Source organism: Suricata suricatta, chromosome 10 (assembly GCF_006229205.1).
Source record: "Suricata suricatta isolate VVHF042 chromosome 10, meerkat_22Aug2017_6uvM2_HiC, whole genome shotgun sequence".
NCBI classification, from domain to species: Eukaryota; Metazoa; Chordata; class Mammalia; order Carnivora; family Herpestidae; genus Suricata; species Suricata suricatta.
In genome coordinates, this window is record NC_043709.1 from 109,604,784 (window position 1) to 109,618,298 (window position 13,515).

At 36.1% G+C, this 13,515-nt stretch overlaps 2 protein-coding genes across 8 annotated transcripts in view; both read left to right on the forward strand.

The window, feature by feature from the left end:
- Positions 1–450, forward strand: part of LOC115304342 (coiled-coil domain-containing protein 7-like) — a 104,962-nt gene extending 104,512 nt beyond the window's left edge. For all 4 annotated transcript variants that reach the window (XM_029954496.1, XM_029954492.1, XM_029954493.1 and 1 more), the window contains one exon: positions 313–450. In XM_029954496.1, the coding sequence (XP_029810356.1) occupies positions 313–319 (7 nt within the window). In that variant the 3' untranslated portion in view covers positions 320–450. The remainder of the gene's footprint in view (positions 1–312) is intronic.
- Positions 451–12,729: 12,279 nt separating this feature from the next.
- The window catches only part of LOC115304275 (coiled-coil domain-containing protein 7-like), a 200,917-nt gene continuing 200,131 nt past the window's right edge, over positions 12,730–13,515 (forward strand). For all 4 annotated transcript variants that reach the window (XM_029954403.1, XM_029954405.1, XM_029954406.1 and 1 more), the window contains exon 1: positions 12,730–13,090. The gene's annotated coding sequence lies outside the window, so the exon portion shown is untranslated. The remainder of the gene's footprint in view (positions 13,091–13,515) is intronic.

Sequence of the window (13,515 nt, forward strand, 5' to 3'; positions counted from 1 at the left end):
GTTAGGTTGGATTTTAACAGGGAAATTTGAAGAAAAGGTGTTATGTGTGGACTGAATAGTTGGAGCAAAGATAAGGGTGTTTAGAATCTACACAGTGTGCCAGGCAAAGACCAGTAGGTGGTGGTTGTTGTTAGTTTAAACTGAATAGAAAATGGGAGGTAGGACATGAGATAGATTGTTTTAGCTTGATAGATAGGGTTGATAGTATTTCCCTTAACAGCTGCAGGTTGAATATTGCTAAATATAATAACATTCAAACTATTAAGCACATGGCAAAATATTATTCACCAAACTTCATTTTGATCCTAATAGATCCTAATAGAATTTCTGAAATACTTTGGAAAAGTCTCCCAAACCTTCAGAGAATGGATGGGAGCGAAGTAAGGAGATCCCACCTGAGCAGACACATGGTATTGGTTACAATAAAGTACATTTTTTTTGCGCTTTACAGCACTGAGCAATTTCTTTTGGCTTAGGGAATGAGTTAGTTTATTTAATCAACACAGTAGATGTTAATAATTTATGTTTCACATCATACATGGTGTTAGCTTTTCTTAAATGTTTTATAACATTGAAATTTACACTTTTTGGATATAAAAATGTTAACTATTTCTTGGTGTTTTATTTTTAAGAGTTACACATTCAACTTCCTTCTTTCTAAATCCTTATGTTCTTACAACTTTCCCCCCACCACTAATTAAGTTTATAAAGCACAAAAACATATATACAAAAGAGGAAGTATGTCCATTCCTCCATAGATTAGATGATTATCCATCAAATTTACTCACTTATTCACTAAACTTAATCATTCAACAAATATTTTTGTCACCTTCATATGTCAGGTACTCTTTTGAACATTGGTTTTTACTGATAAATAACACAAATAAGCTCTCTTCTCTTGTGATGTTTACATTATAGTGGGAAAGACAGGCAATAACTAAGTGGAAATACATGAACAAGATAACTTTAGAGAGTAATAAGTGAAGATAATAAAACTCCTTTTCTGATAGAGAGTCATAGGGAAGGATAATTTAGATTGGGTGACCAAGAAAGGCATTATGTATCAAGAAAAGAGCTTATCTAATTATGAAAAAAAAAACTATTAAAATATTTTACCTCTTTCCAATTTCTACCAGAATAAACTATGAATGGGGATTTACCTTTTTAAAAACTTTAAAGGAGACTTTATAATTTCCTCAGCTAACTGTTGTACAAGAAATATATTACTAGTGGCCCCAATTGTAGGTGTAAGGTAGATTTTATAGAGAAAACCATACAAACTAAGAAGCAGGAAAGGGTGGTATATACCCTAAACTATCGTTGTTTTGTAGAAAAGCACATTGAATTCTCCATAAGAAGTACTCCTGAGAGGGACTTCCTCCTCACATAGCAATACGGAGGATTTGGGAGGGGATAGAGAACATCTAGTCAGTCATGTTACAGTGAGATTCCTTGTTAGAATAAGGGAGCTCCTGGAGGAGTAGGTATTTTGTATATTAACATAGCCAGTATCAGTGAGAGCTGTTTTTCCATTCAAAAGTGCTGGTGAGACAGCTCTGCCAAACAACCAAAAGAGAGCCGTCCCCTAACAGAGATTTATCTTTCTTCCGTCCACTTCTTGGTCTTGGGATCTTACTAATATATCTCTTCATTAGCTCTGGCTGACACCTGGTCATGATCATAACAATTTCCACAGTTTTGCCTGGGAGAAAAATGCCAGGAAGTTCCACAGTGGGTTAGATTTGGGTGCAAACCCAGCACACACACGCTATAAGCTTTACTTTCTGGATGGTCAAAAAAGACTCTTGGAATATCTATATAATATCTGCAATAAGAGGGAAATTTACTCATTATCTCCCCTGATATGCACTCTCCAACAATTTCCTGAGGTCAGATATGTTCACACCTGACAACCAGATCTATTATTTATTCCTAGAGATGAGATTGTCATTTTATGCAATGATAAATTCAGCAGGGACCCCAAAGTTACTATTTCCCCCCCAGAAGTCCCCTGGAGGGTTAAAAGACAATGTTTGTAGAAGAATATGATGCAAAGACAATGTCCATCTTTTAAATGAACAGTCTGCTTTGTCCATTCCACTGAGATAAGCAGAACATATTATTTATCTTGAAATAGTATTTCCTTTCACTCTTTTAATTCCTAAGTACAATGGAATTCAAACAATGCAGAGAAGCCCTTACAGGATATGTATGGCAACATATAACTTGTAAACAACAAAGTGCTACAGAGGTTGTTTTTAAAGAAAGTGATTTAAATGGCAATTAAAATAGGCATGATGGGCAACAGTGGCTTCTCTATCTTCTAGATAAATTCCTTATTAAACATCTTATTTCTTCATGGTGGTATAGATTTGAAGATGGCCCCAAGCCCATAGTAGACATTAGGGTCATACATTCTTGATTGGATTTTTCATTTCAGATGTTTTCCTTTAGATATAGTTCATTCTTGTGGGCATGTACACATGAAAAATAAGGATTGAATTTGTTACCAAGTTGTTCTACTTGTTTCCTTGGGTAGACAGTGTCTCAGAAAATAAGTGTGTTTAGTAGGTTTGTCCTGGGTGGTCTAATGACCTGAGTCATGCAACTAGGCCATTAGCAATGGCTCATGGATGTTTATAAAAGTATAATTCAATCTAAGAGTGCTCTGTGGATATGAGCAATGCCTGAAATTCACCTAGTTTTGAAGAATGTCTAATTCCATGGGATTTTAACAATTTACCATTATTCTGGTGGACAAATGCAGTACTTCATTAGATTTTATGATCTTTGAGAGAGGCTGTTGGATCAGTGAATCATTTTCTTGTCAAATGGCAAATCTTATAGGCAAGGGTCTAAGTCAATGATTTGGTTAAAACAGCAAGGGAGTATCTCTGTGTCTAGTGAGTATGTGGATGTATTTTGCTAATTTGGCCAATGTCTTAAGGACTAGGATTGGCCCTTGAATGGATGTGCTAAGTCAGTTGCCTTTTCAATAGAATTTTCCCGGACTTCAACCACCTTATGAGACTTTAATTTAGAGAAGATCTATCATGGAATTGGAATGTTTGGTTGAAAAGTGAGAAAATGTGCCCCATTAGGGCCCAATAATAGGCCAGAGGCATGTGATATTTAGCAGTGGGAAAAAGTAATTGAGTTCAGAGACCCAGGAGCTGACAAATAATTTGAAGTATTGTTGCCCAAAGCTCCAGTCAGCAAAAGTTAGCTTACATCCCATAAGTCTGAAGAATATGGCAAATATAAAGTTATCACTGGTTTTTGTAATGCCTAGAACTCTTCCATAGCTTCTAAATGTGGAAGCTCCATTTAAAATTACTTACTGTGATATAGATGCTTTGAAGTGTTAGTAGGTGTAGAATGTGATGTCATCAGTACCTAAAGAAGAAAGTCCTTTGTGGCTGAGAGCCTCAGTGCCAATAAATTATCTCTTAAAGGATATAGAATATGTCTTCTTGGTAGTGTCCAAATAATGATCCCCTCCCCAAAATTCATTTGAATGACAGGACCTAGATTATGTTTTTATTTAAAATTATCTTTAATCAGATATGCCTAGAAAACAAGCAGTACTTCTTCAATGTTGGCCACTGTCTTCAATGTAATAGAAGGTCTTGAAATTGCTAGCTGTTAGCATTGTGCTAGTTTTATTCCACCTATTAAAAATGTATGTCAGGAATTCAAATATTCCCAAGAAAGAATAGTAAAGGTATGTTGCATGTCGTATTGCAACATGTATCAGTAGTGGCAGCAATTTATTCAGTAGCTGGTGTAATGACAAAGACTTCAGTGGGGGGTAAAGTTTTTTTCATTGTTGAAGCTTCAATGTGCCCAATGTTTTTTTTAACTAGATGTATTGACATTCCATAGCATCCCTGTATGCATCAAATTTTGTTTTGAGAGTAATTTATCCTTACCCTCCCTATATGCAATATTATTGAATGGTAGGTTTGGACAGTTCTTTCCAACTTCAGGTACTTGATTAATAGAGTAGTTATCCAACCACTATGGCTGTGTATCTATTCTGGGTTTAGTATTTCAGAGCTTCTGTGTCAGTTATATAATCTACGAGAAGAAGCAAACTTGGAAAATACAGTACAAAAGTAGTAGTTCTATGTGTCAGAGGTTCCTAAGACCATTCCCATCACTGGGAGAATTCACAGGACTCAGCATATAGTTATTATCATGGCTATAATTTGTCATAGCAAATTTACAAAGCAAAATCAGTAAAGGAAAAAGTTTCATGAAAGAAAATCTAGAAGAAACAAAGTGCAAACTTCCAAGAGACCTCTTCCGGCAAAGTCACACAGGATGCTCTTAATTCTTCTAGCAATGAATTATGGCAATGCGTACGAAATGTCAAGTTCATTGGAGACTCAGTGTCCAGGGTTTTTATTGAGGCCAATCATGTAGCACCCTCCACCTGCCATGTACCAAATTTCCAGGCTACCTGAAGGAATGCAGGAATTCTCCTGAATCACAATATTTGTACAAACAGGTCTGACACAGTGAGTCACTAATCATTTCTGGGAATTGTAGGAACCCTCCCCAAATCCAAGTTCTTAAATGCTGGCCAAGACTCAACCTTTCAATCAGGTCAATCTACCTAATCTTAATCCTGCTGGGTTCACTCTTTTTTGTGCATAACCATATCTTAGAATGCCACATGGCTTTCTTTTTCATTTTCTATATTGATCTTTTCTTTACCTTGCCTAGATCACCAATTCAGGAACAGTACAACCCTGTCCAATAAGTTGAAGCTGACCAGAAGGCAGTGTCATGACAGTCAGGGCACACATGCAAGAAATATAATCCCAGAAGAGGTCACATGGTAACTCTGGAAACAAAGACTTGATAATTGTTAGAGTACCCCAAATATACTTATATTACTTAGGTGGTAGAGGTGAAAAGGGCCCCCGGGTCACCTCCCACCTTAGGATTGATTTAGTTGAGTCCTTGTGTTTGAAAAGGATTGCTCAAAAGCAGTCAGTTCTAAACAATTTTTCTTGTGAATAACACCAGTCAATCTACATAAAAGATGTAGGTGACATTTGCAGCTTTTCTGTGTGGAAAGTGCAAGATCTGGGCCACACTCTGCTATCTCATAATCAACACTGTTAAGTGTGATCTTAGGTCTCAGCAGTCCGTTTGAATTCAAAATACTCTCATATATATGTACAATGGAGTACTACATGGCAATGAGGAAGAATGAAATATGGCCATTTGTAGGAAAGTGGATGGACCTCGAGGGTGTCATGCTAAGCGAAATAAGTAAGGCTGAGAAGGACAGATACCATTTGTTTGCACTCATAGGTCTACCAGGAGAGACCTGGCAGGGGACCATGGGGAGAGGAAGGGGGAAAGAGAGTGGAGAAGAGTGAGGGTCACAGATCAAGGGAGACTACTGAATACTGAAAACAAACCATGGACTGAAAGAGGAGGGGGAGGGAGGAAGGCGGTGGTGGTGATGGAGGAGGGCACTTGTGGGGAGAAGCACTGGGTGTTATATGGAAACCAATTTGACAATAAACTATTATAAAAAAAACCAAAAGATACTCTCAACACCTTGGAAAGGTAGCACAGGGCATTTTCCTTCAGAAAGAGGGAAAATCTTCTGGAATAGTTCTGTAAAACAAAAATTATTAGTGCCTTCTCCCTCCCTAGTGCCTACTAAGGTGTTGTCAGGTGTTACAAAAATTTTCATTTAGTAGTCCAAACTTCACATTTCCCCCCCAAATCTTGTTCTGCTTTCATCCAGATTTTTTGATGAGAAGAGCTGCGTTTAAGAAGCATAAAAGCATTTCTATGCATGCTAACCAGAAAGATACAACATATTTAGGAATTAGGGCAAATTCTGAATTTTCAAAAATTTCAAAATGGGTTAACCATAACCTCCCATCCCTTATGTTCTGATCATTTATCCAGTGAGCAGCCTAGAAAAAAAATCAAAACCTTTACGGAAACAACTGTTTTAATAGTCAAACTAACTTACTAAGGTGTGTATACCGGACACAGGTAAGAGAAGTGGAGTCAGAGTATCAGTCCATTGTTGCAAACTGCAACTAACCTAGCAAGTCAAACATAATAATCAACATCGATACAGGGAGTTGACAGTTTGATCTATTAAGAGCATGCAGTGGCCATAGTCCTTTGAGATGTACCATCTCCCAACTTGCAACTTTCAGCAGGGTAAGTGAGGGATGCAATTAGTGTCTGTATACAGAGTTAGATAAGCAGCTGAATTTAAGATGGTTTCATCGGAGAACAAGCTCTTTTCTGTGGATATTTGTATGTGATCCAGATGGTCCAGTTTACATATATGATGTTTTGAGAGTTTAGGAACTCAAAAGACAGATGTCCTAAATCTGGAACTGTCCCAGGGTCTGATTAAGCCCATATCTGCTTTTCATTCTTTAGAACAACCTTTGCTGAGTCTGGAACAGCCTATAGCAGATAGTATCAGGTTTCAGGTCTAGTCAATAAGGATCTTTAAATTAGATTTTTTCCCCTTTAATTAATTATTATTCTTATTAGGAGCAAAGCTGAGATGCTATAGAGACAGAGAGCCCTATTACAAATCCAAATGGTGATCAAGGCATTACCAAACCTTCCTTGTCAGTCTTAGAACCCAAACTGACTCACTCAAAAATATGTACATCAAGCCAGAAAATTATCATGCTTTAAGAGTCAAATGTATGATTTTACAAGAGCCTATTGGCAACCCCAAACTGCTGTTTAAATCTCCAAAAGTGTATCTTCATTTAGGGATTGCCTTTCTTGCACCTGTTGCCTTTCCTTTTCCAGAGCTTTCAATAGGCAAAAATCATGAGTTGTGGAATCTTAACCTACTTTCAATATCTAAAGAATTTAAATTCCAAGCCACTCTTGGCAAAAAATCCCATTAATACATTTTCTTTTCAGCTTTCCCTGATCAGGATGATCCTTCTAGCATTTATGAAATTAAAAAATATAGCATATCACACCAGTTTTTATCATATATATAGATTCAGTAGTTACAAAATATAAAACAATTAAAATAGCCTCCTTTTGGGGGCACCTGGGTGGCTTAATTGGTTAAGCATCCAACTCTTGATTTTGGCTCAGGTCATAATCTCACAGTTCATGAGTCTGAGCCCCCCATCAGGCTCTGTGCTGACAGCACGGAGTCTGCTTGGGATTTTCTGCCCCTCCCCAACTCTCTCTCTCAAAAGTAAACATTAAAAAAAATTCTCCTTTTCACTCATTGCAAATGTATACTAACAATACATTTAGCATTTACAGGGCTAACATTAGAGATCTAAGCTGGAATGCAAGGGGAAAGGAGTAATGCTACAGCACTAACAGGGCTGGGTTGAAGAAAAGACTAAAGACACCCCCCCACCCCGGCCACAAAACTTATCCCCCCCTCCACTTTTTCCCCCTCTTTGGTCTTTTTAAAGCTTTGCTTCAGCACTAGGAGCTGATTTAAACCTTTTCTTTTCCACCTGGGGGAAATAGTAACTACAAACTAGTTTTTGCAGCTCTTGGCGTATCCAAAGCCCACTTTTGGGTATGTTTAGGTCCTTTATCCTCCTACCCGGTGGAGAGAACAAAAGCCAAAGACTTCGCCTAGACTGCATCTTTTCCCTTTATTTCAGCCAGGGGATGGAGCAAGCCAATTCTCCTAGAGTTGAATGTATTATTTTCAAATTCCACAGGTAAACTTTTACCTCAGCTGCTGTTTTATACCATAGATGACTCCATAGCCACCCAAAATGAATCATATTCCATCCCAACCTTTCATAATTCCTTTGCCCAAACAATGCTTTCTTCATATTTTGTGGAGTCTGGGAGCCATTCTAGTGAATACCACTCCTGATGCCAACTGTGTTGGGGGTCCCCAAGACCATCCCTAGGTGCCGTGATTTACTAAGAGGACTTACATGGGTCAGCACATAGTCGTTATCATGATATTACAGCAAAAGGATACAAACCAAAATCATCAAAGACAAAAGGTATATGGGACTTTTAATACAGAGAACAACCTGAGGATGGAAGAGAGTGGGGGGCAGGGGGGTGGGAAAGGTGGGTGATGGGCATTGAGGAGGGCCCTTGTTGGGATGAGCACTGGGTGTTTTATGTAAGTGATGAATCATGAAGCCAAAAGCACACTGTATACACTGTATGTAAGCTAACTTGACAATAAATTATATATATGTATACAATTTACTTGTATATAATATATATTATACATATAATTTCTATATATATACATATATAAGGTATATAGGGCAAAGTTTGGGAGACACCCCAGGTATAAGCATCCAAAAGTCCTCTCTTAGTGGAGTCACGTAGGGAGAGCATGCTTAATTATTCCAGCAACAATTGTGACACATGAAATGTTGTCTACCAGGTAAGCTCATTAGAGACTCAGTACCCAGGTTTTATTACTGGTAGCTAGTCATAGAGATACCCTCCTACTATGTACCAAAAATCCATACTCCCAGAAGGAAAACAGGTGTTCAGGATAAAGCACATTGTTTTACACAGTTTTGGCACAGGGAGCCACTCTTGTCAGTACTGGAGACAGCGGGAACCCCGGCAACTTCCTAGATGCCAGCCATGGGCCAATCTTGTAAAGAGGCCTATTTAAGGATAAAAGTCTCAGCCCTGCTATGTTAATTCTTTTCTACACACCATGTAAGATTCAGTATATAGCCAGTTTAGGAATGCTTGAGGTTTCACTCTCTGAAAAGCCAGAAAGGTCAGGGCACTGTCTCAGTTTGTACTGTGTAACTGTTAAGATCATTCCAAATTTTATATCATAATAGCTTATCCATCCAATTTTCTTAAATCACTTTCAGACTTTAGTTGGGCCTGGTTAACTTTCAGTATTGGCTTTGCTGACCTAGCCTTTTTGACTTTCCCTTAGTAAATAAGGTGCTGTAGCCACCTACTTATAAGCTTATTGCTTCAGATTCTTCTTTAATAGCAAACCTGCTCCAAGATTTCAAAGAAATCTTCCCATTTCTAGGCTTCAGTGGTCTATGGACTATGTGGCTGTCCTACCAACTTAGAGGTTATGGTGTCCCATATCTCTGTGGCTACCTGGGCTCTAGCCAGGTAGTAGCTCTAGTTTGGCTACAAAATCTGCCTCTCTGGGGTTTTTGTGACTATATGTAATATGGCCAGTGAGATACTGGCCAATCTAACTCAAGAGTTTGTCTGACATAAGTTTTCCAGTTGATTTATTTCCCACCTCAGTGGTAACCCAATCAAACTATTTCTGTTTTCAAAAGCTATAATATCCAGGTAAGTCATATACAACTAAGTATACAATGTATGTTTTTACAATAAATAGTATTTATCAAAAAAAGAAAAAACTTACAACCAGAGTAGAAGCAGAACACATGAAATATTCCAAACTCTGACTTTGCACAAGGAATGTTTGGTCTAGGGATAACTTGATGGATAATGGAGAGTACTCTAGGGGAAAGATCCCTTTCACATACTAATTTATATATTTATAGAGAAGTTGGGAGGGGTGCATTGAAAAATAGATGATTCTGTAACTATGAAACTCCCTGAGGAAAGGGAAGAAGACCTGTCAATGAAAGAGCTCCTGGAGGGAGTTCACAGTCTAATATTGCAGGTATCAGTCAAAGATTTTGCAGATCTCTGCCAAGTTATCAACTAGGGAAAGGGAAATATCCACCAGGGCCATGCAAGAGAAAATATGTCTAATCATCCTCCTTAGCCAACCATTTGTTTTTTTTAGTGTTAGAATAGTTTCCTTTTTTGTTTAATATTATTTCCTTATTTTATAGCTTAAGTCCTATTTTTAATTATTTCAGTATGAACAATAGCTGTTATTTGTAGCTAGTCAATGTTTTCAGTGTAAGGTATATTTACATATTTACAAACTATTTCTAAGTAGTCCACCTGCCTAGTATTTTAACATTTCATTTCCTGGGTTTTTAGTCATTTGTTTTTACTGAATCTTTTCTAATTTTTTGAGTTCCTATATAGTTGAAGAGCCTGAAACTAATTACTATGAAGAATTTGACCATTAATAATTATAATTTTTAAAATTATGAAAATTTGGTAATTTTTGAATGTTAATTTTATACTTGCTATATTGAATGTTTCCTATAATGTTAATTTTTGAATCATTTAAGATTATACTACACAATTTGAATCCTAGATCTTTTGTTTTCCTTGTATATAGGAATGTATTCCACATCTTCTGTTATTGCAGATAAGAATACCAAATCCATCCTCCTCTATATTTCCATTGATAATTAAAAGTTCAGTGTATAGATGAATACTTACAAGAGAATTTTTTTTCCTAAGGGAGGAGAGAAATGCTTTGGGGATTGTGTTGACAGTTTAGAAAATGGATGGAGTTAATAAGGAAAGCTGAAAAAAAGAAGGTCTTGGAACAGAAACAGACAAAACAACTTACTTGGGCAGTAATTCAATAGAAATCTTTAATTTTGCCTGCAGGACAATGTGTGATGTGTTAATAGAGTGTCTATGATGATATGCCTAACAGATTGTGATTTTATACCTCTCTTTTGGTTGGTTAGAAAAGGATGCAATGCTCAGATCTTCAGAATTAACAAATGCTTTAGCAAGCAAGAGGACATTCATTCTTTTTTTTTTTTAATGTTTATTTATTTTGAGAGAGAGAGAGCAGGGGAGGGGCAAAGAGAGAGAGGGAGGGAATCTGAAGCCGGCTCCATGACTTCAGTGCAGAGCTAGATGTGGGGCTCAATCTCACAAATCATGTGATCATGACCTAAGCCAAAATCGAGAGTCAGATGTTCAACTGATTGACCCACCCAGGTGCCCCAAGAGATTTATTCTTTATGTTACTTCAGTAATGTTGAAGACTGTCATGTAGAATACTGTCAATATGCTTATATCAGAGCTGTTGAAATACATGCTCATATGTATACTATTATATTGTAGTACTTTAACACGGAGTGATGACCAGAAAGAATCTTAATCAAAAGTAGACAACAAATTATGCAAATTTACCAGGACTTATAAATATATTTAGGTTGTTTTTGATAATTTACCAAAGAATGGGGATAGGGCAAATCATTCTTATATTCTATGTGAATATAGGCTCCCTTCCATAGACTGTCTATCCTCTTCCTCCTTTCTTTCCCTCTTCCTCCTTCTTTTCTTCCTTTTCCTTTCCTTTTCTTTTATCATGCAAACATCAGGGCTTGAAGGTATGCCTGTCTCCACTGCTTAGAGCTATCTGTTTGGCTGATGGGAGCTTGAACTTAGTACTGCTTACATACCTTTCTAGTATTTTTCATTCTTGTTTCCCCTCAGAATTATTATGGTGTTATTCAATAGTTACTTATAGTTGTGGGAGCCAATACAAGTGGGAAATGCTTGCATGAGGGAGTATGGTTATAAATATACTTGGTATTCTTTGTATTGTAGTTAAGGGCTTGTTCTTGAGATTGCCACAGGCTGTCTCTATTTTTATAATAGGATCATTTATCTGTGGAGAATCGAGTAATTAATGATTCCCCTAATAAACATTTCAAAATCTTTAAAAGTATTTTGCTTTCTGCTTATAGCTATGTGGCAATATTAGTGTCAGGAGTGGTGATTTGTGTATAGCTTCAGTATTTTTGTAAAAAAGCATACATTTTATCATGTACTTGAACAATTGTTATGCCTCAGTGGCCTAAGACAACAGTCCTATAGGATATAACTTCAAAAATGGTTTCCAGAAGAGTGTTAGACTATTTTATAACCAGTCATTTAGAATTCAAATACCTAACAAAAATATTAAATCATTTTTGAGGTTGAGATATAACCCTTAATTTAGGACAGGCAGCCACCTATTCTTGTTACTTTAATATTGGAATTTATTTTATAATACAAAAATCTGTTTGTCATATGTTGGTCTCAGAATTGTCCTCAATATCCGTCTTTTTGATAATCCAGACTCTGGGTTTGAAACGCATCCTAAAGTAACAGATTAAGATGGGCAGCAATAGTTAATATTGTACAGTTTTGCATCTGTGTGACTAAAATTCAAATTATTTTAGACATTGCAATGAACCTTAGGCAAATCATATTAACTGGAGTAATAGCTGTATAAAATGAAGCACCATCAAACACTGTTGCATTTGATAGGGCTAGAAAAGCTATGTTAAATTCTAAAAGACATAGGTAGTTTGACCATTTAAATTATCATCTAAACTGGAAAGCTGGGGGCATGCATAAGCTGAGTCTGTGCAGACAAATGGTTACCTTAGTTCTGGAACCTTAATAAGCTGATCCTGCCAAATGGTGAAAAATAAATACTTACTACCTTGAAGAAATCTAACTCAGAGCTTGGAAATTGACTCCTATGGAAGACAGTGATATTTTAATATTAAAACTGCTATAGAGAAATTTTATTTTTAATTTCATTCTGAAATGAAATTGTGGAAAAACAACTTTGCAATAAATGTTCTAAAGGGCATCCTCCAAAATGTCTTGTACTCTGCTTTGACCAAATATTTTTTGTTCTGTGGCTTGTTATGATCTTGAATAGCTCTTATGTTAAATATTTTAAATGTTACTTAATTCTGTGTTAAATCCAGTATATATATTATCTTCAACTGGCTATTTACCAACAACTTTTGCATTACCATTAATTAATTAATAATTATGACTGCTATTTAATATTCATATAGATTATGAAAATGATCCCTCAAATGCAAATGAAAAATGTTCTTCACATAATCTAATACCAGATGTTTTGTAATTCTAAAGCTCAGAGAAGAAAACAGCTAGCTCTGCTATTTCAGATCTTTCACAGATCCTAAACTCTCAAGACTTTTTAAAGAATTCAGATTTTTTAAGGAATTCAAATAAAGATTCAGCTGACAAAGACCTATCCCATATAACTCCATTAAAGACCCAAGATGTGTCATTAACAAGATTATTGTCAAACAAAGAGATAGAAGATTTACTGTCTGTAAACACATCATCGCTTCAAGGGAAGGAAACAGTGACAGCATCATTCATTTTACCCCATGTTACTAAAAGAAAGCCACTGGGTAGTGACATCTCAAAGGTAAGATATAGTACAATAATTTGAAAGCTGTTTACTTTGAATTGCTAGACTCCTTTAATATTTTAAGTAAATGTTAATTAAAACTCATATGTTCTTATTTAAAGGGAATGAAGAGTATGCCTTTTAACACAACTGTTTAAATTTAGGATGTTTAATATTTGAGAATTTTAATATTTTAGCAAAATTCTAAGGTGTATCAACGAAGTTGTGGCTTAGATTAGAGTTAAAATGATAAAAGATACACAATTCCTAACTGAGACAGGGATATTTTCATTTTGGGTTCATCTAGGAAAAATATGTTTTTTGAAAAAAATATTTTTATACAATAAGGTAATTGTGAAAGCATAGTTGTTTTGAAATGATTTTATATACCTTAAACAAGCCCTAGAAAATTATCAGACTTGCTTTTGTTAAAACAGTATTTG